The sequence below is a fragment of the Saimiri boliviensis genome, chromosome 21 (assembly GCF_048565385.1).
Source record: "Saimiri boliviensis isolate mSaiBol1 chromosome 21, mSaiBol1.pri, whole genome shotgun sequence".
NCBI classification, from domain to species: Eukaryota; Metazoa; Chordata; class Mammalia; order Primates; family Cebidae; genus Saimiri; species Saimiri boliviensis.
The window spans coordinates 2116762-2139355 of record NC_133469.1 but is presented as its reverse complement, the minus strand read 5'-3'; the positions used below and the strand labels follow the sequence as shown (position 1 = coordinate 2139355).

Sequence of the window (22594 nt, the reverse complement as noted above, 5' to 3'; positions counted from 1 at the left end):
CTCGTGCCTGTAATCCCAGCACTATGGGAGGCTGAGGCGGTTGGATCCCTTGAGGTCAGGAGTTCAAGACCAGGCTGGCCAACATGTTGAAATCCCATTACTAAAAATGCAAAAATTAGCCAGGCAAGGGAGTGTGTACCTGTGGTCCCAGCTACTCAGGGGGCTGAGGCAGGAGAATCACTTGAACCCAGGAGGCAGAGGTTGCAGTGAGCTGAGCATGCCATTGCACCCCAGCCTGGGCAACAGAGCAAGACTCTGTCTCAAAAAATAATAAACCCACGCAGAAACATCAAAGCCTTAAGTCCCTAGTGGATGGCAGCATCTTAGAAAAGAGGGGAGTAGGCTGGGCAGGGTGGCTCACACCTGTAATCCCAGCACTTCGGGAGGACAAGGCTGGCAGATCACAAGTTCAGGAGTTTAAGACTAGCCTGGCCAATATGACGAAAATATGATGAAACCCCATCTCTCTTCTATGCAAAAATTAGTCAGGCACGGTGGCAGGCACCTGTAGTCCCAGCTACTGGGAGGCTGAGGTAGGGGAATTGCTTGAACCCGGGAGATTGCAGTGAGCAGAGATCGTGCCACTGCACTCCAGCCTGGGCAAGAGACTGAGGCTCCCTATCAAAAAAAAAAAGTGGGGGTGGGGGATGCTGTTATGAGCAGGAGAAACGTGGCCAGGCGGTTAACAGGAAGCCGGCAGACAGCAGGCTCAGTGAGTTCTCCTCGCCCGTCTCTCCAGGGCGTTTTTGTGGCAGCAGGAGCTATGTGGGACATTTGCTGCAGATGAATAACCCCACAAGTCGTGGAGATGAGAAACGGGCACACGCGTGCCTCACTGGAAAGACCCCGGAAGTCTGGGGCTGGGGTCCACTTTCTTCCATCCCTAAGTGTCTGGCATGCACTCAGTCCCTTGACACTGAAGGACACCCCTGTGCCCTGAGGGGATGGTGCATGCTCACCAGCGTGCTGGCACAGGAGACAGCCTGGCCTGTAAAGTTCTTGATAACAGGGACCTCTCTGTCATCCGCTGCTTGCGGTAATGTCTGCACGTAGCTTGGAGGAATTCAACCTGGGTATTTTGGAGAACCTCAGAAGTGAGTTAATGAAAGGGACACACAGCAGCTCTCCAGCTGGCTCCTCCACATCAGTGGGCATCGGGAAAGCCGGGTGGGCTGTGGGCTCAGCCGAGTGCCCATGGTTAAGAAGCTGCTGGGTCCTGCAGAGGGTGACCTGTCTGGCAGTAAACTATCAGAGTCAAGGGAGTGGGAGGCTGGGGCTCAGGGTGGAACCGCTCAGCCCCGGGCGGGAGCCATCCCTTCCAGAAGAATGCCGTGGACTGTCTGCTCATCTTTTTCCCCAAGCTGTTTTCTTGCGCACGTGTGGTGTGTCTGTCACAGTGGACGGTATAGACAGTGTGTGTGCGTGTGTGTCTGTGTGTGTTATGTCAGAGTGGACGTATAGACTGTGCGTCTGTGTGTCTGCGTGTGTGTGTGTCTGTGTGTGTGTCAGAGCGGACGGTATAGACAGTGCGTGTGTGCGTCTGTGTGTGTGTGTGTGCCTGTGTGCCTGTGTGTGTCTGCGTATCTCTGTGCGTGCGCATGTGTGTGTGTGTGTGTGTGTGTGTCAGAGTGGACGGTATAGACTGTGTGTGTGCATCTGTGTGTGTGTGAGTCTGTGCCTGTGTGTGTCTGCGTATCTCTGCGCACGTGTGTGTGTGTGTGTGTGTGTCAGAGTGGACGTATAGACTGTGTGTGCATCTGTGTGTGTGTGTGAGTCTGTGCCTGTGTGTGTCTGCGTATCTCTGCGCACGTGTGTGTGTGTGTGTGTGTGTGTCAGAGTGGACGTATAGACTGTGTGTGCATCTGTGTGTGTGTGTGTCTGTGCCTGTGTGTGTCTGCGTATCTCTGTGCGCACATGTGTGTGTGTGTGTGTGTGTCAGAGTGGACGTATAGACTGTGTGTGTGTCTGTGTGTGTCCAAGTGGATGGTATAGACAAAATCCCCCTGTGTCTCTGTGTTGCCCAGGCTTGTCTCAAATACCTGGCCTCAAGCAGTCCTCCCTCCTCAGCCTCCCAAAGTGCCGGTATTACAGGTGATGTGAGCCTCTGCCCCCGAGCTTTCGTGAACATCAGGTTGCATCTGAGCGTACGCATCAGGCGAGGACATAAGAGTAGGAGCAGGAAGGAGCAGCCTCGGGCTGCTGAGTGATGATGAGCTGTCTATGAACATTTTGCCAATTTGAATGAACTTAGCCACCAAAAACAAAGAAAAAGCCCAGCGGGTCAGGCCTGGTGGAGGGGAGGGAGCCTCAGGCTGTGCTGCTGAGTGCTGCAGGCGTGGTGACCAGTAGCAGGACAGGAGCGCCGTGTGTGGGACTCATTTACCCCAAACAGCTGCCTAGAGAGGCCATGGGTCTCCTAGTTGGAAGCCGGGGTGAGGGAGAGACTGGCCCCCCCAATCCTGGCCGCTCTGGGCCAGCAAGGAGGCCCTGTCTGCTCGAGTTGGGACCTAATTTTTCCTGCCTCTGACACCACCTTGAGCCAACTGGGTACCTGGGGGATGGGGCAGTCAGCACCCCCAGCTCTGTCCTGGACAAAACCAGCTGAGGGCCACGTACTGGGCAGGACCAGGCATCGGACGCTGGTTATGGGCCTGGCCGTTCAAGGGCCCGGGCTGAGCATCCCAGAAGCCACGGGAAGCAGACGGGACCCCTCTCTCTGCCGACGCCCACAGCCCCAGCTGGGTCTGAGCCAGCATGACACCCAGGACTGCTCCATTCATCTGCAGGGCTCCCGGAGCGTCCGGGGAAGCCGGGGCAGCCCCCGCTGGAACCAGCCCTGTCTGGAGAAGCCAGCGCAGGCAGGTCCTGCTGAGACCCGGCAGCTCCTCTTCCCCGTGGCCAGGGTCCCACCCAAGCAAAGACGCCATGGCAGAGGAGGTTAAAACTTTATTTGGCTTATAAAATTCCATGTTCTGAGAACACGGTCCGAGCACGCAGAAAGCGCAGGACGCTGCTCCCGGGTGAGGGCTGAGGCCAGGCCGCCCCTGAAGCCACTGCTGACCCCGCGCACCCAGACCGGGACAGAGTACCAGGCCCAGTGGTCGTGAGAGCGTGACGGCCGCCACCTCTGATGGGACCTGCTGGTGCTGCTGCAGGCCCTGGCGGGCGGGACGCTCACTCGGGCAGCCGCCGGCCCCCACGCCGGCCGCGGTTGTCCTGCCATATGCGGTAGTTGAGTGTGGTCGCAAAGGCCAGCCAGGCCAGGTAGGGGTAGAGCAGGCGGGCAGCCAGTGGGCTCACCCGGTGCCAGGACACGGTGGTGGCTGCGGCCACGCCACTCACCAGCAGGAGATCCACCAGGGCCTGCAGAGATTGGGGGAGGAAGGACAGGGAGGCCTGAGGCACCACGTCCAGCCAAGTGCGTGGGAGTCGGGAGCCTCGCTCACCCCCACTCCACCCTTGAGAGACCCAGCCAAGCCCCTCTCTCGTCTCAGCCTCAGTTTCCTCATCTGTAAAATGGGAACATTCATCCCGCCTGACTCGGGCCATGTGTGGGGTGCACATGACTTGTCTGAAGTGAACTCGGCTCCTTCAGGGGTGCGCTGGTGGCTTGGGAGGCCTTGCACGTTCCCTCCCCTCTCTGAGCTCAGAGTCTTCACTGAGGGCAGCCTTGACCTCCCAGTGTCACTACTACAGGGCCCAGACAAAAACTGGCTACTGGCCGGGCGCAGTGGCTCACGCCTGTAATCCCAACAGTCTGGGAGGCTGAGGCAGGAGGATCCTTTGAGGCCAGGAGTTCAAGACTAGCCTGGACAACAAAGCAAGACCCCTGTCTCTACAGAAAGTTTAAAAATTAGTCCAGCACCATGGTGCACGCCTATAGTCCCAGCTACTTGGGAGGCTGAGGCGGGAGGATTGCTTGAGCCCAGGAGGTGGAGGCTGCAGTGAACTGGGATCACACCACTGCACTCCAGCCTGGGTGACAGAGAGAGACTCGGTCTCAAAAAAACAAAGAGCTAGCCGGGCGCGGTGGCTCACGCCTGTAATCCCAGCACTTTGGGAGGCCGAGGCGGGTGGATCACGAGGTCGAGAGATCGAGACCATCCTGGTCAACATGGTGAAACCCCGTCTCTACTAAAAATACAAAAAATTAGCTGGGCATGGTGGCACGTGCCTGTCATCCCAGCTACTCAGGAGGCTGAGGCAGGAGAATTGCCTGAACCCAGGAGGCGGAGGTTGCGGTGAGCCGAGATCGCGCCATTGCACTCCAGCCTGGGCAACAAGAGCGAAACTCCACCTCAAAAAATAAATAAATAAATAAATAAATAAAAAAGAGCTGTCATAGAGAGGAGCCAGTGTCCAGCCTGCTGCCTCTGAGGGTCCGCCACACAGTACTAGGCATCACGTGGGTTTTCCTGCACAGTGGCCCCTAAACCCACGCCTGCAACCCCTTCTGCCTTCGTAGCGCCCCTCACTGGAGGAGAGTCCGTGGAAGGGAGGCTCCAGGACGTGGGCTCTCGCCTCCCCTGGCTCCACCTAGAGACACTGACCCTGTGTCATGTGTGATGCCACACGTCCTCCAAGTGTCAGATCCGGGCATCAGGGACACAGGCCGTGGCCACACTTACCCAGCCCATTTGTCGGGCACCAAAGAAGATGGGGGGCCATGCCCAGTTCAGGGCCAGCTGCCCGGTGTAGAGGCCCAGGGGAACCACCGCCTCCTCCGTGAAGCCTCCCAGCTCTTTCCAGACCAGGTAGGAGCCATACCTGAAACGGGCCACAGTTCAGAGCACCATTAGGAAACAAGCCAGGAGCCTTGCCCACCTCCAGGTGACACAGTGATGGCTCCGGCGTGACCTGACACGGACTGCGGTGCGATCTCAGGGAAGTTGCTTGACCTCTCTGGCCCTTCGTTTTTCATAGGGTTGCTCTAGGGATTGTAGTTAGCACATTGGCAGTGCTTCATGGGGTACGCAGCGTATAGGACACTCAGTAAATACCTGCCATTATGATCACTGTCACTGCTGTGAAGGGGAAGCACATGGTGTGAGCAGGTAGAGGGGAGGCTCTTGGCCAGGGCACTGCATGGAAGTCGGGGCATTTGGGCTGGGCTAGAGGATGAATAGGAGTTTTCTAAGGGAGAAAACCGGACATGCAAAGGCTTTGGGGCAGATGTGAGACCCTGAGTCAGTCTGTGTGACTGCAGGGTAAGGTCCAGGGGTGTGGGGGAGTCCTGGTCACGGGAGGTATTAACACAGGGCAACGAAAATCCCAGGAATAGTAGCCGACGCCCTCCAGCAGTCACAGGAGCCAGCCCTAGCACTTCCCAAGCGTTCACTCATTTCATCCTCGTGACAATGCCGTAAGGCAAGCAGTGGCAGCACCCCCTTTACACGGGAAACTGAGGCACAGGGCGGTGAGGTGACATCTCTTGGCAGGTCCTCAGTGAATAAGTCAGGATGGCCAGGGCCAGAGCCCAGGCGCTCAGCCACTAACAAGGGGTTTACCTTATCCAGAGCCACTGGGAGCCCCAAAACGTTCCCCCGAAGAGAGGCTGGTGGAGTAGGAAGGCCAAGCGGGTGTGGGGAGCCTGTCTGGGCAGGGCCTGGGCCGGGAGGGGTAGGGCCCAGGTGACACCCAGGTTCCAGGGCCTTATTCCCATCAGAGCCGGGCACCTGGCCTGGCACCTGCCTCCCCGCCCTGCACTGGGCTGGCACAGAACCGGGATGCAGGGAACATTCCAGAAGGAGGGTGGGGAGCTGACCACACCCCCTGGGTGCAGTTCTCAGCCACAGCCACCAGGGGCGCCCTGCGCCCTCCCAGCGCACCCTTCCCCGATGGAACTCCCCGGTCCAGTCCCGGGGCTCGGGCCGGACCGAGCCTGAAGCCGGCCGTGGGAAGTCCGCACTTGCCAGCCCTGAGTCCTTGGGAGGCCCCTTATCATGGGGGGCGTTGAGTAGCAATGAGACGGGCAGGAGTTCAACAAAGGAGCTGCCCCGGGGGCCGTCCATGCCGCCGCCACGCCCACCCTTCGCACACCACAGGCCTCCGTCTGGAGCTGTGACCACGGCAGGGATGCCCGGGTGGGGTGAGCAGCCGACCCGCCCCTCCCAGGGGCCCAGGAGGAGAGAGTTGAGTTGTGCAATCTACAGGCCCGCAGCTTCCCCACCCTGGCTTGCCAAACGTGGCTGGGGAAACCGTGCTGTGGCCCGGGGCCCGCCTGGAGGAGGCCCTCTGTCCTGGGCAGGCCTCTCTTTGCAAAGGGCCGGGCTCATCCCCAGGCTGGCACGCATGCCCACCTACCCCATGGCCGAGTAAAGCGTGCCCCAGACAGGGCCCAGCATCCAGTGGGGTGGGTGCCACGAGGGTGTCTGCAGGGTGCCATACCAGCGGAGACCCTCGCCATGGACAAAGTGGGAGCCCACAAAGCACCCCAGGCTGGGTGCCAGTGTGAAGCCCACGGCGGGCACCCAGGGAGGGGCCATGGCTGGTGCAGCTGCTGTTCCAGGGAGCTCTGAAAGAGAAGACAGGGCTGGGTGAGCACATTCAGGAGGCCACAGGGTCAGGCCTGCGTCTCCTCCAGCATCCCCAAAACGCCTGTCACCCACAGATCAACCAGTCAGCTGATCGGGAGGCACAGAGACAGACGTGCAGGGCAGGCGTGGCTGAGTGAACAGATTTCCGGCCCTGCTCCCTGCCCCAGCTGCCTGGCCTCACCCCTGCCCACCCTACGTCAACCTTGGGTCTCCCGGCATGACCCCTCCTCTCTGCTGCCTCCCTCAAGGCCAGTTTGGGTCCCCTCTGCCAAGAAGCCTTCCCAGCCTACCTCCCTGGGCCAAGTCCCAGCCAACCCAGTGGTTTACATTCCAGCACTTCACATTCATCATTCATTCATTCACTCATTCATTCGGTGACTGGCATCAGAATTTGGCTCAAATCCCTTTCCTCACTGCCTCACTGTGACCTCAGGCAAATCACACCAACTTGGGGCCTCAGTTTCCCCCTCAGGGCAGGATATCAATGCTCACCTACCTTGAGCACAGCTCAGTGCACAGCGGCAAGGAGGGGACCCCACTAAAACCCCTGCCCCTTCCCCATGCAGCAGAGACAGAGCAGCCCGCCTGGGGCCACAGCGCACTGCCCCGGTGGTAACGCGGCTCCCACCCTGACCTCGTCAAAAACGAAGGCGAGGCTCCCACTCGCTCCGACTCTAGGTGGAGAATCAGGTGGTGTGTGCTCGTCTGAGACACAACCCAATTCAGTTCAGCCAACTTGCAGCAAGGCCTGCTGGGGCGAGGGCCAGGACCCGGGGGCACGGGGTCGGGGAGGCCCTGAGAGGGCACGGACTGGGGCTGAGGGAGCCTGGATCTCAGAAATGGACCCCTGACCAGGAGAGATGCCACGGGAAGGACAGTAAGTGCTTTCACCCCAGAGGAACGCAGGAGACAGGCAGTCTGGAGGACACGGAGGCAGCCGAGCTGGGGGAGGCGGGGGTCCGCAGAGACTGTGCTGGGGCAAAGGGCAAAGCCAGCCCCAGGGAGAAGGGGCAGCCGCTGGCCTGGAATCCATGGAGCCGTGTGAGCACAGAAGCAGCCTCCGTGCCCAGCAGCCAGGGACCATTAGACTGGCCGCCCCGCAGAACAAGCTTCTGAAGGCTTTTTAGTGATGAGGAAGTTGTTCTCAATGTAACATGAAGACAGCAGAATGTAACACTGACTACAGAATGACCCCAATCTGGGCAAAAAGTGGGTACCATAGGTGTGCATTTTGTCTGAGATGGAATCGTGCTCTGTTCCCCAGGCTGGAGTGCAGTGGCGCCATCTCAGCTCGCCGCAACCTCCGCCTCCCAGGTTCAATTGATTCTCCCATCTCAGCCTCCCGAGCAGCTGGGATTACAGGCAGGTGCAACCCCACCCAGCTAATTTTTGTACTTTAGTAGAGACGGGGTTTCACCCTGTTGGTCAGGCTGGTCTCAAACTCCTGACCTCAAGTGATTCAGCCTCCTCAGCCTCCCAAAGTGCTGGGATGACAGGTGTGAGCCACCGCGCCCGACCTATTTTAAAGGAACAATCCGAGTGTCAGGCATCCAGCAGAGTCTGGTGCTACCACTGACTATGACTCACTCCCTTCCCTGGACCTCAGTTTTCCCACCTGTTGAATGGGGACAGGCACCCCATCCCCCAAGGTCGCTGTACAGATGGGCAGTAAGGATAGACGTTCTTGGGGGCTGAGCATGTGACCTAGGTCCCGCAACAAATGTTCCTGTGTTCTCCCTCCCTCTCCCACCTGCCCCGCCCTCCAGCCTCCAGGGCACACGTGCTCATGAGGTGGGGGTGGGGTCTGATGTCACGACACACAGGAAAGGCCGCCTTCCCGGCAGTGGCCCTGCACCACCACTAAGTGGGTGTGGAGCTCCGGACTGCAGTGCTGGGAGCACCTCCCAGCTCAGCCTCCCACTACGTCCCCTCGGCCAAGCCCGGGCCAGCTCAGCCTGCTGCTCCTCTGGGCAACCGAGACATAACCACGGCTCTGCTGGAGTCTGCGTGAGTCCACAGCTGAGTGACATTGTGCGGGAACCATAAGGAACCACGTGCAGCCTCCGCTGGAAACGAGCCAAGCCTAGGGTGCCCGTAGGTGCCTTTTCCCAGGATGTGCCCCGTGGAGGCCCACCTGCCCCACACTGATGGCCCTGTCCAGGTGAGCAAGGATAATGCCACCAGCATGAGACACATGGACATCCAGAACCCCTTGATAGGACACAGTACAGACGGGGTCTCGCTCTGTTGTCCAGGCTGGTTTTTCACCCCTGGGCTCGAGATCCTCCCATCAAGGCCTCTCAAAGTGCTGGAATTACAGGTGGGAGCCTCTGCGCCTGGACTAATTTCAGATTTCGAGACAAGTAACAAAAGTAGCACACAGCCCCCATATGCCCTTCACCCAGGCTCCCCTAAGAGTGCGGTTGTCCAAACCAGGAAGTGAGCATTGGCAGGACACGGACCAGGGCCCTTTCCTGAAATCCACCAGGTTCCCACTGGTGAGTTCTGCCTGCCCCGGGATCCCACCCGGGGCCCCACGCGGAGCTCGGCGGTTCTTCGCCTTCCTCTCGTGCAGGCGCCGACGTTTTCCTCATGGTTCCTCGCCTGTCGTGACCTCGGTGCTTTTGGAGAGTGCTCTGAGGGGGGGCATTCGTTGTGGAGAACCGTCCCCTCCAGGTTTTCCTGTGGTTGCACTGGGGCTTTGGACCAGACCTGTCACTGTCCCAAGGGATCTCATCTCCAGGGCCTCCGTGTCCCCACCTGTGAGGTGGTAGTTGAGCCAGTGGGTTTCAAGGTGTCTTTCTGTTCTCAGACACCTCCCTATAGAAGGTGACCCAGAAGACCGGGCACGGCGGCTCCCGCCTGTAATCCCAGCACTTTGGGAGGCTGAGGCGGGTGGATCACCTCAGGTCAGGAGTTTGAGACCAGGCTGGCCAACGTGGTGAAACTCCATCTCTACTAAAAATACAAAAATTAGCCCAGTGTGGTGGCACACGCCTGTAATCCCAGCAACTCAGGAGGCTGAGGCAGAAGAGTTACTTGAACCCAGGAGGCGGAGGCTGCAGTGAGCCGAGATCGCACCACTGCACTCCAGCCTGGGTGACAGAATGAGACTCCATCTCAAAAATAAAAAGAAGGTGACCCAGAAACAGAACAAGGAATGTGCCCCTTCTTTGATCCCCCTACCCTAGCTACACGCAGCTCCCCTGAGCCCTGTCTTTCCAGCGAAGCCACCACTGTCCCAGGGACGTGTTTTCAGGCTTTTTTTCAATGACTCATGTCTAACCGTCCTCATCATAACCTTTGTGCGAATTTTTCATTACGAAAGTAACGAGTGCAACAGCCCACAGGTCTGGAAAACTTCACAGCCAGCCCGGCCATCGGGTGGCCTGGGAGAGGGTGGCGTGAGGGTGGGGCATCCAGGGGGAATTGGTTCTGTTAAAAAAGAGTGCTTCCCTTTCCTTCAAGGTTCAGGGGTTAAAATGATTTTTAGTAAAAAATAAAGAACCAGCCTGGCCAACAGAGTGAAACCCTGTCTCTACTAAAAAGACAAAAATTAGCCGGGCTGAGGGCAGGAGAATCACTTCAACTCAGGAGGCGGAGGTTGCAGTGAGCCCCGATCGCACCACTGCGCTCCAGCCTGGGCAATGGAGCGAGACACTGTCTCAAAAATAGACATGAATAAAAATAAAGAAGAAATTAAGAATGACTTCCTTAGTAGTCTAGTGGTTAAAAATTAAAAAGCCTACTGTTTTAAACAAAGAGAGCGCATCCAGGCATCATTTGCCCAGTTGAAAGTAAAGAAAACATAAGCCAGGAACAGTGGCTCGTGCCCGTAATCCCAGCACTTTGGTGGCCAAGGCGGAGGATCGCTTGAGCCCAGGGGACTGCAGTGAGCTGTGACTGCATCGCCACACTCCAGCCTGCCTACCGGAGTGAGACCCTGTCTCAAAAAAAAAAAAAAAAAAAAAAAAAAAAAAATGAAACAAAACAAAACAGATTCAAAAATGAAATGGCGAAAAAGCCAAAGTGAGAAGTCGGCTCCCTCCTGTCAGCCCAAGCCCCTCACCCCCCTGGAGAACCCACTGTCAATCGTTTCTGGTAAATCCAGCCAGACATCGTGCCTCATGGCAGGCACAGGTGTGTACACGTGACAGGACACACACACACACACACACACACACCCAGGAAAGAAAGTGGCCCTCAGGGCACAGTGGAGGAGGCAGGCTGGGATCAGACTGCACTGGTCCAGGCCGTGGCTCCACCATGCCAGCTGCGTAACTCTGGACAATACTTCCTTGGTAAACCTCAGTTTCCCCCAGTTTCCAGCTCTCCCCTGGGGGCCCAGGATTCCTGAAGAGCTTCCCTGCGGGGCTGCCAGCAGTCAGGTGGAGACTCGGGGGCCGTCTGCCCCTGCTGGGCTGAGACTGGCTCTCCTGCCCTTGTTACACGACCCCCTTTCACCGCCAGTGGAAACCTGCCTCAGGCTGCCCTGTGCAGGCCCCACTGACTCCACCAACGCCGGGCCTCGCCCATGTGCTGGCAGCAGGCCTTTAGGGGCAGGGCCTGCTGTGTGCCAGGCGAGCTGAGCCGTGGCTTCCTGTACAGCACCACCCCTGATGTCTTCGCCCTGCCTGAGGCCATGCTGGGACAGCCTCAAGTCCTGTCTCTCCTGCCACCCAGCCCAGGGCACATGGCTGGTACCGGGTATGGCCAGGCCATGGCAGGTTGGCCAGAGGGGCTCCAAGCCCGCGCCGGGCATGGCCTCTGGAGGCTGCCCGCAGGAGCAGCGTGTTCACATCAGGAAGTGCCCGCTTCTCCCACCCGGGCTCCCGTTTCTTTGCAAGGGCCAAGGGGAGCAGACAGGTCCCGGAGGCTGCTCGGCTCACAGGAAGCTCCGTCCAGGCTGCAGCGCACGTGGGCCCCGCACCGGGAATCCAGGGACAAGGGGCATGTAACGGCCGTGGGCAAAAACACCCTCCCGATCGGAGCTTCCTCCTCCTCTGTGAAACGGGACGTCTCGGGGATCAGGAGCCCGAGGTCTCCCGGACACTCTGAGACCCTCAAGGGAGCTCCGCCGGGACCGCCCAGCCGCGGAAGGGGCGGGAGAGGGGGCATCTGCCAGTCCTGGGACCGCGCTTCCTGGGAGCAGCCGCGCCTCCGGGAGCGGGACGGGGCGGGGCGGGGGGGCTGCCCCAGTTTCCCCTCCCGAGCCCCCGGCCGGAGGCCGCCCGCGCAGGAGCCCCGGCTGCCCGCCGCTCCCGCCCCTGACCCGGTAGCCGAGCCCCGAGTGCTGCCCCGGGCCGCCCCCTCGGGTATCCGGTCCACGGCTCCGGCCTCAGTTTCCCTCTATCCCGCGGCGCTGTCGGAGTCGCACCCGTGCGGGCCCCATTTCCCGCTGCCCACGCCGGGTCCCGTCCTCACTCACCAGCGGCGAGGGCACGCTCCGGGAAGGGCACTGCCTGGCAGAAGTCAGCGGGGCCGCCACCCGGGGCCCGCCCCGCCCCTCTCCGCCCCGCCCCGCCCCGCCCCGCCCCGCCCCGCCCCCCGCTCCCGCCCCGCCCCCGCTCCCCGCCCCGCCCCTCCCCTCTCCTCCCCGCCGCCAGGCCCCGCCCCTCCCGGCCGCTTCCCAGCAGGCCCCGCCCCGCCCCGCCTGGCCCCGCCCCTCCCGGCCGCCGGGCCCCGCCCTTCACGCCGCCAGGCCCCGCCCCGCCCCGGGCCGCGAGCCCCTTGGCTCCCCCGCGGGACGGGGAGCTCACTCCTCCAAGCCACCTCTCCCCCGGGCCGCGAGCGAGCCTCTCGGCTTCTCCTCGTCCCGACGGTGACCGGGGGCCGCCGCCCGGCCCGAGCCGGCCCCGACGCCGCCGCCGCGTGTCCGCCTCCGGTGGCTCCTCAGCTCTGCCCGCCTCACTCTTCCCGTCTGTCCCCGGGGGAGCGACGGCCTCTCCCGAGGCCGAGACCCCGAGCGCCCCCCTGCCCGGCAGCCCCGGCCCCGTGTCCGGAGCACCCCAGTGCCTAGAGCTGTCGGCCCAGGACGCGGAGGCCGCGCCGCAGCCTCAGTCCGGGCCCGGCCACTTTCCGGCTGGTTCTCTGCGCCTCCATCTCCTCAAATGTAAAATGGGCACCGAGTCGGGGGGCTGATGAGGCCGCTCCGCGGTGATGAAGGCGGGACACCCCTCGGGTGCGCGGTGCCCAGTGAGGGGAGGCGGCCTCCGGCTGCCGGGCCCGCCCCCGCGCAGGGCATGTCCAGCCGCAGGCCCTTGGCACTGCCTCGCCGCAGCCCGGGGCCGCCCCTGCCCCCTCCGGCCACTCACCCTGGCAGCACCCCTCGGCCCCGACCGGCCGCACTGGCCCAAACTGATCACGCGGGGGCCAGGGAGAGATGAGGCTGCTTCTCCCCCGAGGCCAGGAGCCTCCCTGGTGACCAGCCGGGCTGCAGCGTGGCTTTCCCAAGACCTGGTGCTTTTGCCGGGGCCTCTTCCTCCATTACAAAACAGACATACATATTCTGTTTTTAACTCTGTTGGCCTAAACCCAAGGATAACCCAGGATCAGTTCTATTCATCTTTTTCTTCTGGGTTTTTTTCTTTTTTTCTTTCTTTTTTCTTTTTAAAAATTCCTTTTAAGCAGGGTACAGTGGCTCACGCCTGCAATCCCAGCACTTTGGGAGGCGGAGGTGGGTGGATCACCTGAGGCCAGGAGTTCAAGACCAGCCTGGTCAAATTGGTGAAACTCCGTCTGTACTAAAAATACAAAAAGCTTTGGGCAGTGGCAGCATTGTAGCCAGTGAGGTTTATCCAAGCCGCAATTACTGCTCATTGTAAACTTTTCCCAACACCCGCCATGACGACTTGAAATATAGTCGTCGGCACTGGCAATTTTCGACAGTCTCGACGGAGACTGAATTTAAAAATATATATATACAAAAATCAGCTAGGCGTGTTGGTGGGCACCTGCAATCCCAGCTACTAGGGAGACTAAGGCAGGAGAATCACTTGAATCCGGGAGGCAGTGGTTACAGGGGACGGAGATCACGCCACTGCACTCCAGGGCAACAAGAGCGAGACTCTGTCTCAAAAAACAAAAATTCCTTCTTTTTTTTTTTTTTTTTGTGTGTGTGTGCTTCTCATTTTTTATTAAATTTCACAACATTTTAAAATTTTCTTATGCCTTTTCCCATATGTTTAATTTCCTCTGATTTAAAAGAAATGAAAACATTTCGTGCGCCCCTAGATGATTACGGCCCTAGGCTCTGCACCTGCTGCCCCCACAGGAGGGCCTCACCACACCTCCGGCTGGGAGGTGAAAAGCCAGCACTCCCGGCTTCCGGCAAGGCGCTGCCACAGGTGTGGCTGGAGCAGCAAACTCTCCTTCCCTAGAAGCCCCCGGGGGAGCAGGCCCAGCGGCTTCCTCCCAGCCTTGCTCCTCCTGCCTGCAGGACTCTAGGCCCATGGGGGAACCCTGGGGGGCAGGGTTTTCTGTCCCCAAATACCAGCTGCATGCCAAGGCCAAAGGGAGGGGCTGAGACAAACACACAAGGCCTTTGTCCTGAGGAAGTTCACTCCCCACTCACAGACGAGAACACTGCAGGTCAGAGGGAGGTACCTCCGGGGGATTCACGCTGCCGGCCTGGATGCAGGTAAGGGCGCCCTGTCCTGCTGTACCTGGCAGCCTCTCCGTGACTTCTCCATCCCTACGGACCCCATCTGAGCCTGAGGCTTTGTCTCTTTCCTGGGCAGCACCCACAGCCCCTACTTGGTCCTCAGCTGGCCCCCAGTTCCCGCCTTGTCCCTTCCTGCTGCTCCACACCTCTCCTCTGCTCAGGACACGCTGTGGCTCCCATGGCCTTGAAATCCGATCAAAGATTTAGCCTGACACTAGAGGCCCCGCCAAGCTGAAGTCAAGCTGACTGTTCCCAGTCCTACCTCTGTGCCTTTTTTTTGTCTTTTTTTAAAATGTTTAAGATGGAGTCCTGCACTGTCGCCCAGGCTAGAGTGCAGTGGCTTGATCTCTGCTCACTGCAACCTCTGCCTCCCGGGTTCAAGCAGTTCTCCTGCCTCAGCCTCCCAAGTAGCTGGGATTACAGGCACGCGCCACCACTACTGGCTAACTTTTGTACTTTTAGTAGAGATGCAGTTTCACCATGTTGGCCAGACTGGTCTCAAACTCCTGACCTCAGATGATCTGCCTGCCTTGGCCTCCCGAAGTGCTGGGATGACAGGCATAAGCCACCATGTCCAGGCCTTTTTTTTTTTTTTTTTTTTTTTGAGACAGGGTTTTATTTTGTCTCCCAGGTTGTAGTATAGTGACACAATCATGGCTCAGTGCAGCCTGAGTTCAAGCAATTCTCCTACCTCAGTCCCCCAGCAGCTGGGACTATAGGCATGTGCAGCCATGGCCTATTTTTTTTTTTTTTTTTTTTTTTTTTTTTTTTTAGATAGGGTCTTGCTCTGTCACCCAGACTGGAATGGAGTGGTGCAATGTCAGCTCACTGCAACCTCCGCCTGCCGGGTTTAAGCAATTCTCCTGCCTCAGCCTCCTGAATAGCTGGGATTATAGGTGCACATTACCATGCCTGGCTAATTTTTGTATTTTTTAAAATAAAGACGGGATTTCACCACATTGGCCAGGCTGATCTTGAACTCTTTTTTTTTTTTGAGACGGAGTTTCGCTCTTGTTACCCAGGCTGGAGTGCAATGGCGCGATCTTGGCTCACCGCAACCTCCGCCTCCTGGGTTCAGGCAATTCTCCTGCCTCAGCCTCCCGAGTAGCTGGGATTACAAGCACGAGCCACCATGCTCAGCTGATTTTTTGTATTTTTTTTTTTTTTTTTTTTTGAGGCAGAGTGTCGCTCTTGTTACCCAGGCTGGAGTGCAATGGCATGATCTCGGCTCACCGCAACCTCCGCCTCCTGGGTTCAAGCAATTCTCCTGCCTCAGCCTCCTGAGTAGCTGGGATTACAGGCACGCGCCACCATGCGCAGCTAATTTTTTGTATTTTTAGTAGAGACGGGGTTTCACCACGTTGACCAGGATGGTCTCGATCTCTCGACCTCGTGATCCACCCGCCTCGGCCTCCCAAAGTGCTGCGATTACAGGCTTGAGCCACCGCGCCCTGCGATTTTTTGTATTTTTAGTAGAGACGGGGTTTCACCATGTTGACCAGGATGGTCTCGATCTCTTGACCTCATGATCCACCCGCCTCAGCCTCCCAGAGTGCTGGGATTACAGGCTTGAGCCACTGCCTGTCTCTTTCTACATTAAAAAACATAAGTCTATGTTGTTTTATTGCGAAATGTTCTAAAGAAAAATGTATCTAAAACACATGTGACTGGGTGCAGTGGCTCATGTCTGTCATCCCAGCATTTTGGGAGGCCGAGGCAAGTGGATTACCCAAGGTCAGGAGGTCGAGACCAGCATGACCAACATGGTAAAACAAAAAATACAAAAATTAGCCAGGCGTAGTGGCGGGCACCTGTAATCCCCGCTACTTGGGAGGCTGAGGCACGAGAATCGTGGGAACCCAAGAGGCTTGGAAGCTCCAGTGAGACAAGATCACACCTCTGCTCCAGCCTGGGTGATGGAGCAAGACTCAGTCTAAAAAACAAAACAAAACAAAAACGGCCGGGCGTGGTGGCTCAAGCCTGTAATCCCAGCACTTTGGGAGGCGGAGGCAGGTGGATCACGAGGTCAAGAGATCAAGACCATCCCGGTCAACATGGTGAAACCCCGTCTCTACTAAAAATACAAAAAATTAGCTGGGCATGGTGGCACGTGCCTGTAATCCCAGCTACTCAGGAGGCTGAGGCAGGAGAATTGCCTGAACCCAGGAGGTGGAGGTTGCGGTGAGCCGAGATCGCGCCATTGCACTCCAGCCTGGGTAACAAGAGCGAAACTCCGTCTCAAAAAAAAAAAAACAAAACACAAAAACATGTGTATACACTATAGTAATATTAAGGCCAGGTGTCCCCACTCCCCAGGTTATGACCAGAACACTACCAGCATCCTAGGAGCTCCCTGGTGACCTCCCCAGCGATTCCTCCCTACCCTGGAGGCCACCTCTATCTTAACTTGGGCTGAACAGACCCTTGCTTTCCTTTACAGTTTTATGAATCCTACCCAGGTGGGTTTCCCTGAGTATTATGTGTGCAGAGAGGCAGCACACCCTCGGCTGCGGAAGAAGGGATGCCGTGCCAGACCGGAAGACTCCTGGGAAGGTGAGCTCAGCTGAGTGCCTGGGGCACAGGCTGGGCTCAGCCTCTGTGAGTACTGCCAAGAGCCCCCTCTGGGGCAGGCAGAGGGCATGGTTGTGGGTGGGGCTCCCTTGTTAGGATGCTGGGCAGAGCTGTGGCATGGACATTCAGCAGGAAATGGTCAGGGGCATGAGCTGTTCTGTCTCTGGCTTCTGAGCTCACAGTGCCCTCAGGAGGAGGGTGCTCAGACGTCAGGAGCAGGGTGAGGCCTGTCAGGTGGGTCCTCAGCAGACCCAGGCAGCAGGGCAAGAACAGGGCTTCCTCAGCCTGTGATTGGGACCAGCCACGTGCAGGCAGGAATCTGGGCCAGGCTCGCTGGGCAGTCAGTACTTAAGGGAGCAGCGTGGCAGCAGGAATGTTGGTAATGCCAGCTCTCAACACATCTGGAGTCATGCTGCTCCCGGCTGGACAGGCTGCACAACCTGGCACACACATCATCCCGGGTCTTTCTTCACCACCCCCTGAGGATGCCCTCGCCCCTCCTGCATGGATCCTGGCTTCCTGGATTTCACATCTTCCTCCTTCATGGTCTCCCCGTGCTTGTGCTGAGCCTGCCCTCCAGGAGTCCTTGAGAAAGACCCCAGAAGGTAACGCTAGTCAATTCTTGCATCTGACCCCATGGAGGAGCGATGCTCAGCTGACTATCGTGGTCCTTCAGAATCACAAAAAGATGTTGTCGGCCAGCTGCCACACTGCGGCCAAACAGGCTGAAGCCATTCTGTTTTGGGAGCCTTTGGTGGATTTTGGTTTGCTTTTATTATTTTATTTTTTAAATTTATATTTATTTATTTATTTTTTGAGATGGAGTCTTGCTCTGTCGCCAGGCTGGAGTGCAGTGGCATGATCTCAGCTCACTGCAACCTGTGATTCTTCTGCCTCAGCCTCCCGAGTAGCTGGGACTACAGGCATGCACCACCATGCCCAGCTAATTTTTGTATTTTTTCGTAGAGACAGGGTTTTACCATGTTGGTCGGATGGTCTTGATCTCTTGACCTTGTGATCTGTCCGCCTCGGCCTCCCAAAGGGCTGGGATTACAGGTGTGAGCCACCGCGCCCGGCCTGTGTTTATATGTATATTTTATTTTTTTGTAGACACGGGGTGGCACTGTGTTGCTCAGGCCTGTTTCAACTCCTGGGCTCAAGCAATCCTCCTGCTTCAGCCACACTGTGGATCCTATAAGTGTAATCAGTTTTGTTCTTCCTGGAAGATTTTTAAGATTCTGGGCATCAGAGTTCTGAAATTTCACACTGATATTCCTCTATGTGGCCTAATTTCTCTTTTTTTAAGACAGTCTCACTCTGTAACGCAGGTGGGAGTGCAGTGGCACAATCTTGATTCACTTTGACCTTTGCCTCCCAGGCTCAAGCAATTCTGCCTCAGCCCCCTGAGTAGCTGGGATTACAGGTGAGCTCCAGCACACCCAGCTGATTATGTGAGCCTGATTTCCTCCAGAGTGCCAGCACTCAAGAGGCCCTTTCTGGCTGGGCGAGGTGGCTCACGCCTGTAATTCCAGTACTTTGGGAGGCCGAGGCGGGCGGATCACCTGAGGTCAGGAGTTTGAGACCAGCCTGACCAACATGGAGAAACCCCGTCTCTAGACGGGTGTGATGGCGCATGCCTGTAATCCCAGCTACTCAGGAGGCTGAAGCAAGAATCGCTTGAACCTTGGAGGCAGAGGTTGCACTGAGACACAAGATTGTGGTGCCGTTGCACTCCAGCCTGGGCAACAAGAGGGAAGCTCCATCTCAAAAAAAACAAAAAGAGGCCCTCTCTCTCTGGAAGCTCAGTCTTTACTTTTCAGAAGTTGGATTATTTCTTTGATTTCCTTCCCTCTATTTTCTCACTTCTCTTTCCAAATTTGTATTATGCAGCAATCGCTTCTCTTTCTGGAACGTCTATTACTCAGAATGAAGGGCCTCTAGGGCTGGTTTTCTAACTTCCTTTACTTTCTTTTTTTTTTTTTTTTTTTTTGAGATGGAGTCTCACTCTGTCACCCAGGCTGGAGTGCGCAGTGGTGCAACCTCAGCTCACTACAACCTCTGCCTCCCCTGTTCGAATGATTCTTCTGCCTCAGCCTCCCGAGTAGCTGGGACTACAGGTGTGTGCCACCACATCTGGCTAATTTTTGTATTTTTAAATAGCATTTTTTTTTTCTTTTTGAGAAGGAGTCTTGCTCTGTTGCCCAGGCTGGAGTGCAATGGTGTGATCTCAACTCACTGCAACCTCCGCTTCCCAGGTTCAAGCAATTCTCCTGCCTCAGCCTCCTGAATAGCTGGGATTACAGGTGCCCACCACCAGGCCCAGCTACTTTTTGTATTTTTAGTAGAGACAAGGTTTGTCCATGTTGGTCAGGCTGGTCTTGAACTCCTGACCTCAGGTGATCCGCCCACTGTGGCCTCCCAAAGTGCTGGGATTACAGGTGGCAATCACCTTGCCTGCTGTCTTTTTTTTTTTTTTTCCCATTATCGCCTTTTATTTTAGATTCAGGGTTTGTTAGTTACATGGGTATACTGTGTGATGCTGAGGTTTGGGACACAATTGATTCTTGTCACCCAGAGAGTGAGCACAGCAGCAAGAGGCAGTTTTTCAACCCTCGCCTCCCTCCCTCCGTCCCTCCCACCTCTGGGAGTTCCCAGTGTCCATTGTTTCGTCTTTTTTTTTTTTTTTTTTTTTTGAGATGTAGTTTTGCTCTTGTCACCCAGGCTGGAGTGCAGCGGCTCGATCTGGGCTCACGGCAACCTCCGCCTCCCGGGTTCAAGCAATTCTCCTGCCTCAGCCCCCCGAGTCGCTGCGACCACGGTGGGAGCCAGCGCGCCCAGCCCGTTGTTCTCATGTTTATGTCCATGTGCATCCATGTTTAGCTCTAAGTGAGAACATGTGGCATTTGATTTTTTGTTTCTGCATTAATTTGCTTAGGATAATGGCCTCTAGCTGCATCCATATAACTTCCTTTTCTTGGCAACTTTTCTTTTCTTTTTTTTTTTAAACGGAGTTTCACTGTTGCCTGTTTTGTTTGTTTGTTTGTTTGTTTGTTTGTTTAGACAGGGTCTCCCTCTGTCGCCCAGGCTGCAGTGCAGTAATTCAGTCATGGCTCAAGCAGTTCTCTCAACACAGCCTCCCATGTAGCTGCAACTACAGGCACGAGCCACAATACCCAGCTATACATTTTTTTCCTTTTGTAGAAACATGGTCCTTCAAGCATCTGCTTTTGGTGAAGAAAAAAGGAAACAGTCTGACTATGTTGCCCAGGCTGCTCTTGACCTCCTGGCCTCAAGAGTTCCTCCTGTGTCAGCCTCCCAAATCACTGGGATTACAGGGATGAGCCACTGTGGCCAATAATTTTCTTTCTTTTTTTTTTTTTTTTGAGACAGGGTCTCACTTTGTCACCAGGCTGGAGTGCAGTGGCACAATCTCAGCTTGCTGCAGCCTCTGCCTCCTGAGTTCAAGCAATTCTCTGCCTCAGCCTCCCAAGTAACTGGGATTACAGGCACATGCCACCATGCCCAGCTAATTTTTTGTATTTTTAGTAGAGATGGGGTTTCAACAATTTGGCTGGGCTGGTCTTGAACTCCTGACCTCATGATCCACCCGCCTCAGCCTCCCAAAGTGCTGGGATTACAGGCGTGAGCCACTGAGCCCAGCCAATAATTTTCTTTTCTTTTCTTTTTTTTTAAAGAGGGTTTCACTCTTGTTGCCCAGGCTGGAGCGCAATGGTGTGATCTCAGCTCACTGCAACTTCTGCCTCCCGGGTTCAAGTGATTCTCCTGCCTCAGCCTCCTGAGTAGCTGGGACTACAGGCACGTGCCACCACGCCCAGTACAGAGACCCTTTGTCCCTTTCCAGTGAGACCCCAGATGGGTCCCAAAGCTGGGGAGGGACATCACCCAGTGGCTAGGGAGCAGGAGGGACCTAAAGATGTGTTTCTCAAAGGCACCTGCAAATAATCCCCTTTCTTTTAGCCTTCTTTCACCCTTAGATCTAGAAGCAGCAGCTGCTGCCGCCAGGCCTTCAGTTTTTCGGGATTCTGTTGTATGTATAAGGATTGGCTCACGGTCTTCCTCAGTCCTGGGAGAGATTTAGCGGTCTGAGATCAGCTCAGTCAGGTAATGCCAGCCTGTCTGCCTTCCATCTTCCAGAGATTCTGCTGCTGGGGGTCCGCTTTCCAGTTCTTCCTGTCCTTGTGGATTTATATCTATAAATATCTCTTTGTTGTGGATTTATGGGCGTCCAGAGGCAGTGCTCTCTCTATGCGTCTTAACCTGAGAGTCTCCTCCTTTTATATATAGTTTTTAGTTGTTGTTTTTTTTGTTTTTTTTTTTTTTTTTTTTTTTTTTTTTAGACAGAGTTTCATTTTTGCTGCCCAGGCTGGAGTGCAATGGCACGGTCTTGGCTCACCGAAACCTCTGCCTCCTGGGTTCAAGCACTGAAACCTCCACCTCCTGGGTTCAAGTGATTCTCCTGCCTCAGCCTCCCTAGTAGCTGGGATTACAGGTGCCCACCACTGTGCCCATCTAATTTTTGTGGGTTTTTTTGGTTTGTGGTTTTTGTTTTTTTAAGACAGAGCCTCACTCTGTTGCCCAGGCTGGAGTGCAGAGGTGCTGTCTCGGCTCACCGAAACCTCTGCCTCCTGAGTTCAAGTGATTATCTCCCTCAGCCTCCTAAGTAGCTGGGATTACAGGCATGTGCCATCACGCCTGACTAATTTTTGTATTTTAGTAGAGACGGGGTTTCACCGTCTTGGCCAGGCTGGTCTTGAACTCCTGACCTTGTGATCCACCTGCCTCAGCCTCCCAAAGTGCTGGGAATACAGGTGTGAGCCACTGCGCCTGGCCAAATTCTTATATTTTTTAGTAGGGATGGGGTTTCACCACGTTGGCCAGGCTGATCTCGAACTCCTGATCTCATGATGCACCTGCCTTGGCCTCCCAAAGTGCTGAGATTACAGACGTGAACCACCTTGCCTGGCCTTTTTTTTTTTTTTTGAGACAGAGACTCAGTCTGTTGCCCAGGCTGGAGTGCAGTGGCATGATCTCGGCTCACTGCACCCTCTGCTGCCTGGGTTCAAGTGATTCTCCTGCCTCAGCCTCCCCAGTAGCTGGGACTATAGGCACCCACCACCACATCCAACTAATTTTTGTATTTTAGTAGAGACAGGGTTTCTCCGTGTTGGCCAGGCTGGTCTTAAACTTCTGACCTCAAATGATCCGTCTGCCTCAGCCTCCCAAAGTGCTGGAACTACAGCCATGAGCCACCGTGCCTGCCCAAGCCTGCGTCTCTTGGGTTGCTTTTAGATTAAAATTAGATAACCCCAATTTCCAACCCCCATTCTGTCCCTAACCACCTGTCACTCAATCTCTGAGCCTTTGTCACTCTATATTAAGAATAATAATAGCAACTATCGGCTGGGCGCGGTGGCTCAAGCCTGTCATCCCAGCACTTTGGGAGGCCGAGGCGGGTGGATCACAAGGTCGAGAGATCGAGACCATCCTGGTCAATATGGTGAAACCCCGTCTCTACTAAAAATACAAAACATTAGCTGGGCATGGTGGCGTGTGCCTGTAATCCCAGCTACTCAGGAGGCTGAGGCAGGAGAATTGCCTGAACCCAGGAGGCGGAGGTTGCGGTGAGCCGAGATCGCGCCATTGCACTCCAGCCTGGGTAACAAGAGCGAAACTCCGTCTCAGGAAAAAAAAAAAAAATAGCAACTATCCGTCACAGCGTTGCTGTGAGGAATTACATAAGCCAATATTTGAAACATACTCAGGGCTTTGTTCAATGGCAGGAAGATCTACCGGATGCTTATTA

At 56.2% G+C, this 22594-nt stretch overlaps 1 protein-coding gene and 1 non-coding gene across 3 annotated transcripts; one reads left to right on the top strand and one right to left on the bottom strand.

The window, feature by feature from the left end:
• Positions 1-2928: 2928 nt before the first annotated feature.
• On the bottom strand, positions 2929-12873 carry TSPO (translocator protein). Of its 2 annotated transcripts, none has more exons than XM_074391222.1 (4): positions 12851-12873; positions 6304-6514; positions 4629-4767; positions 2929-3363 (listed from the first exon to the last, which is right to left on the bottom strand). In XM_074391222.1, the coding sequence occupies exons 2-4, from the start codon at positions 6483-6485 to the stop codon at positions 3175-3177; spliced, it is 510 nt and encodes a 169-aa protein (XP_074247323.1). In that variant the 5' UTR covers positions 6486-6514; positions 12851-12873; the 3' UTR covers positions 2929-3174. The 2 variants fall into 2 exon arrangements, with proteins under 2 accessions (XP_074247323.1, XP_039318974.1); XM_039463040.2 differs by lacking the exon at positions 12851-12873 and adding an exon at positions 11965-12046.
• Positions 12874-13293: 420 nt separating this feature from the next.
• LOC120361507 (U4 spliceosomal RNA) lies at positions 13294-13436 on the top strand. Its single transcript, XR_005577693.1, has one exon. It is a non-coding gene; the product is annotated as a U4 spliceosomal RNA (small nuclear RNA).
• The last annotated feature ends 9158 nt before the right edge of the window (positions 13437-22594 follow it).

Excerpts from the sequence above, each read along its gene's own strand:
- TSPO (XM_074391222.1), bottom strand. The coding sequence starts at position 6,485 with ATGGCCCCTCCCTGGGTGCCCGCCGTGGGCTTCACACTGGCACCCAGC. Across the intron at positions 4,768-6,303 it reads ACGCTTTACTCGGCCATGGG|GTATGGCTCCTACCTGGTCT; the intron begins GTAGGTGGGCAT and ends GGCCCGTTTCAG. Across the intron at positions 3,364-4,628 it reads GTGCCCGACAAATGGGCTGG|GCCCTGGTGGATCTCCTGCT; the intron begins GTAAGTGTGGCC and ends CAATCTCTGCAG.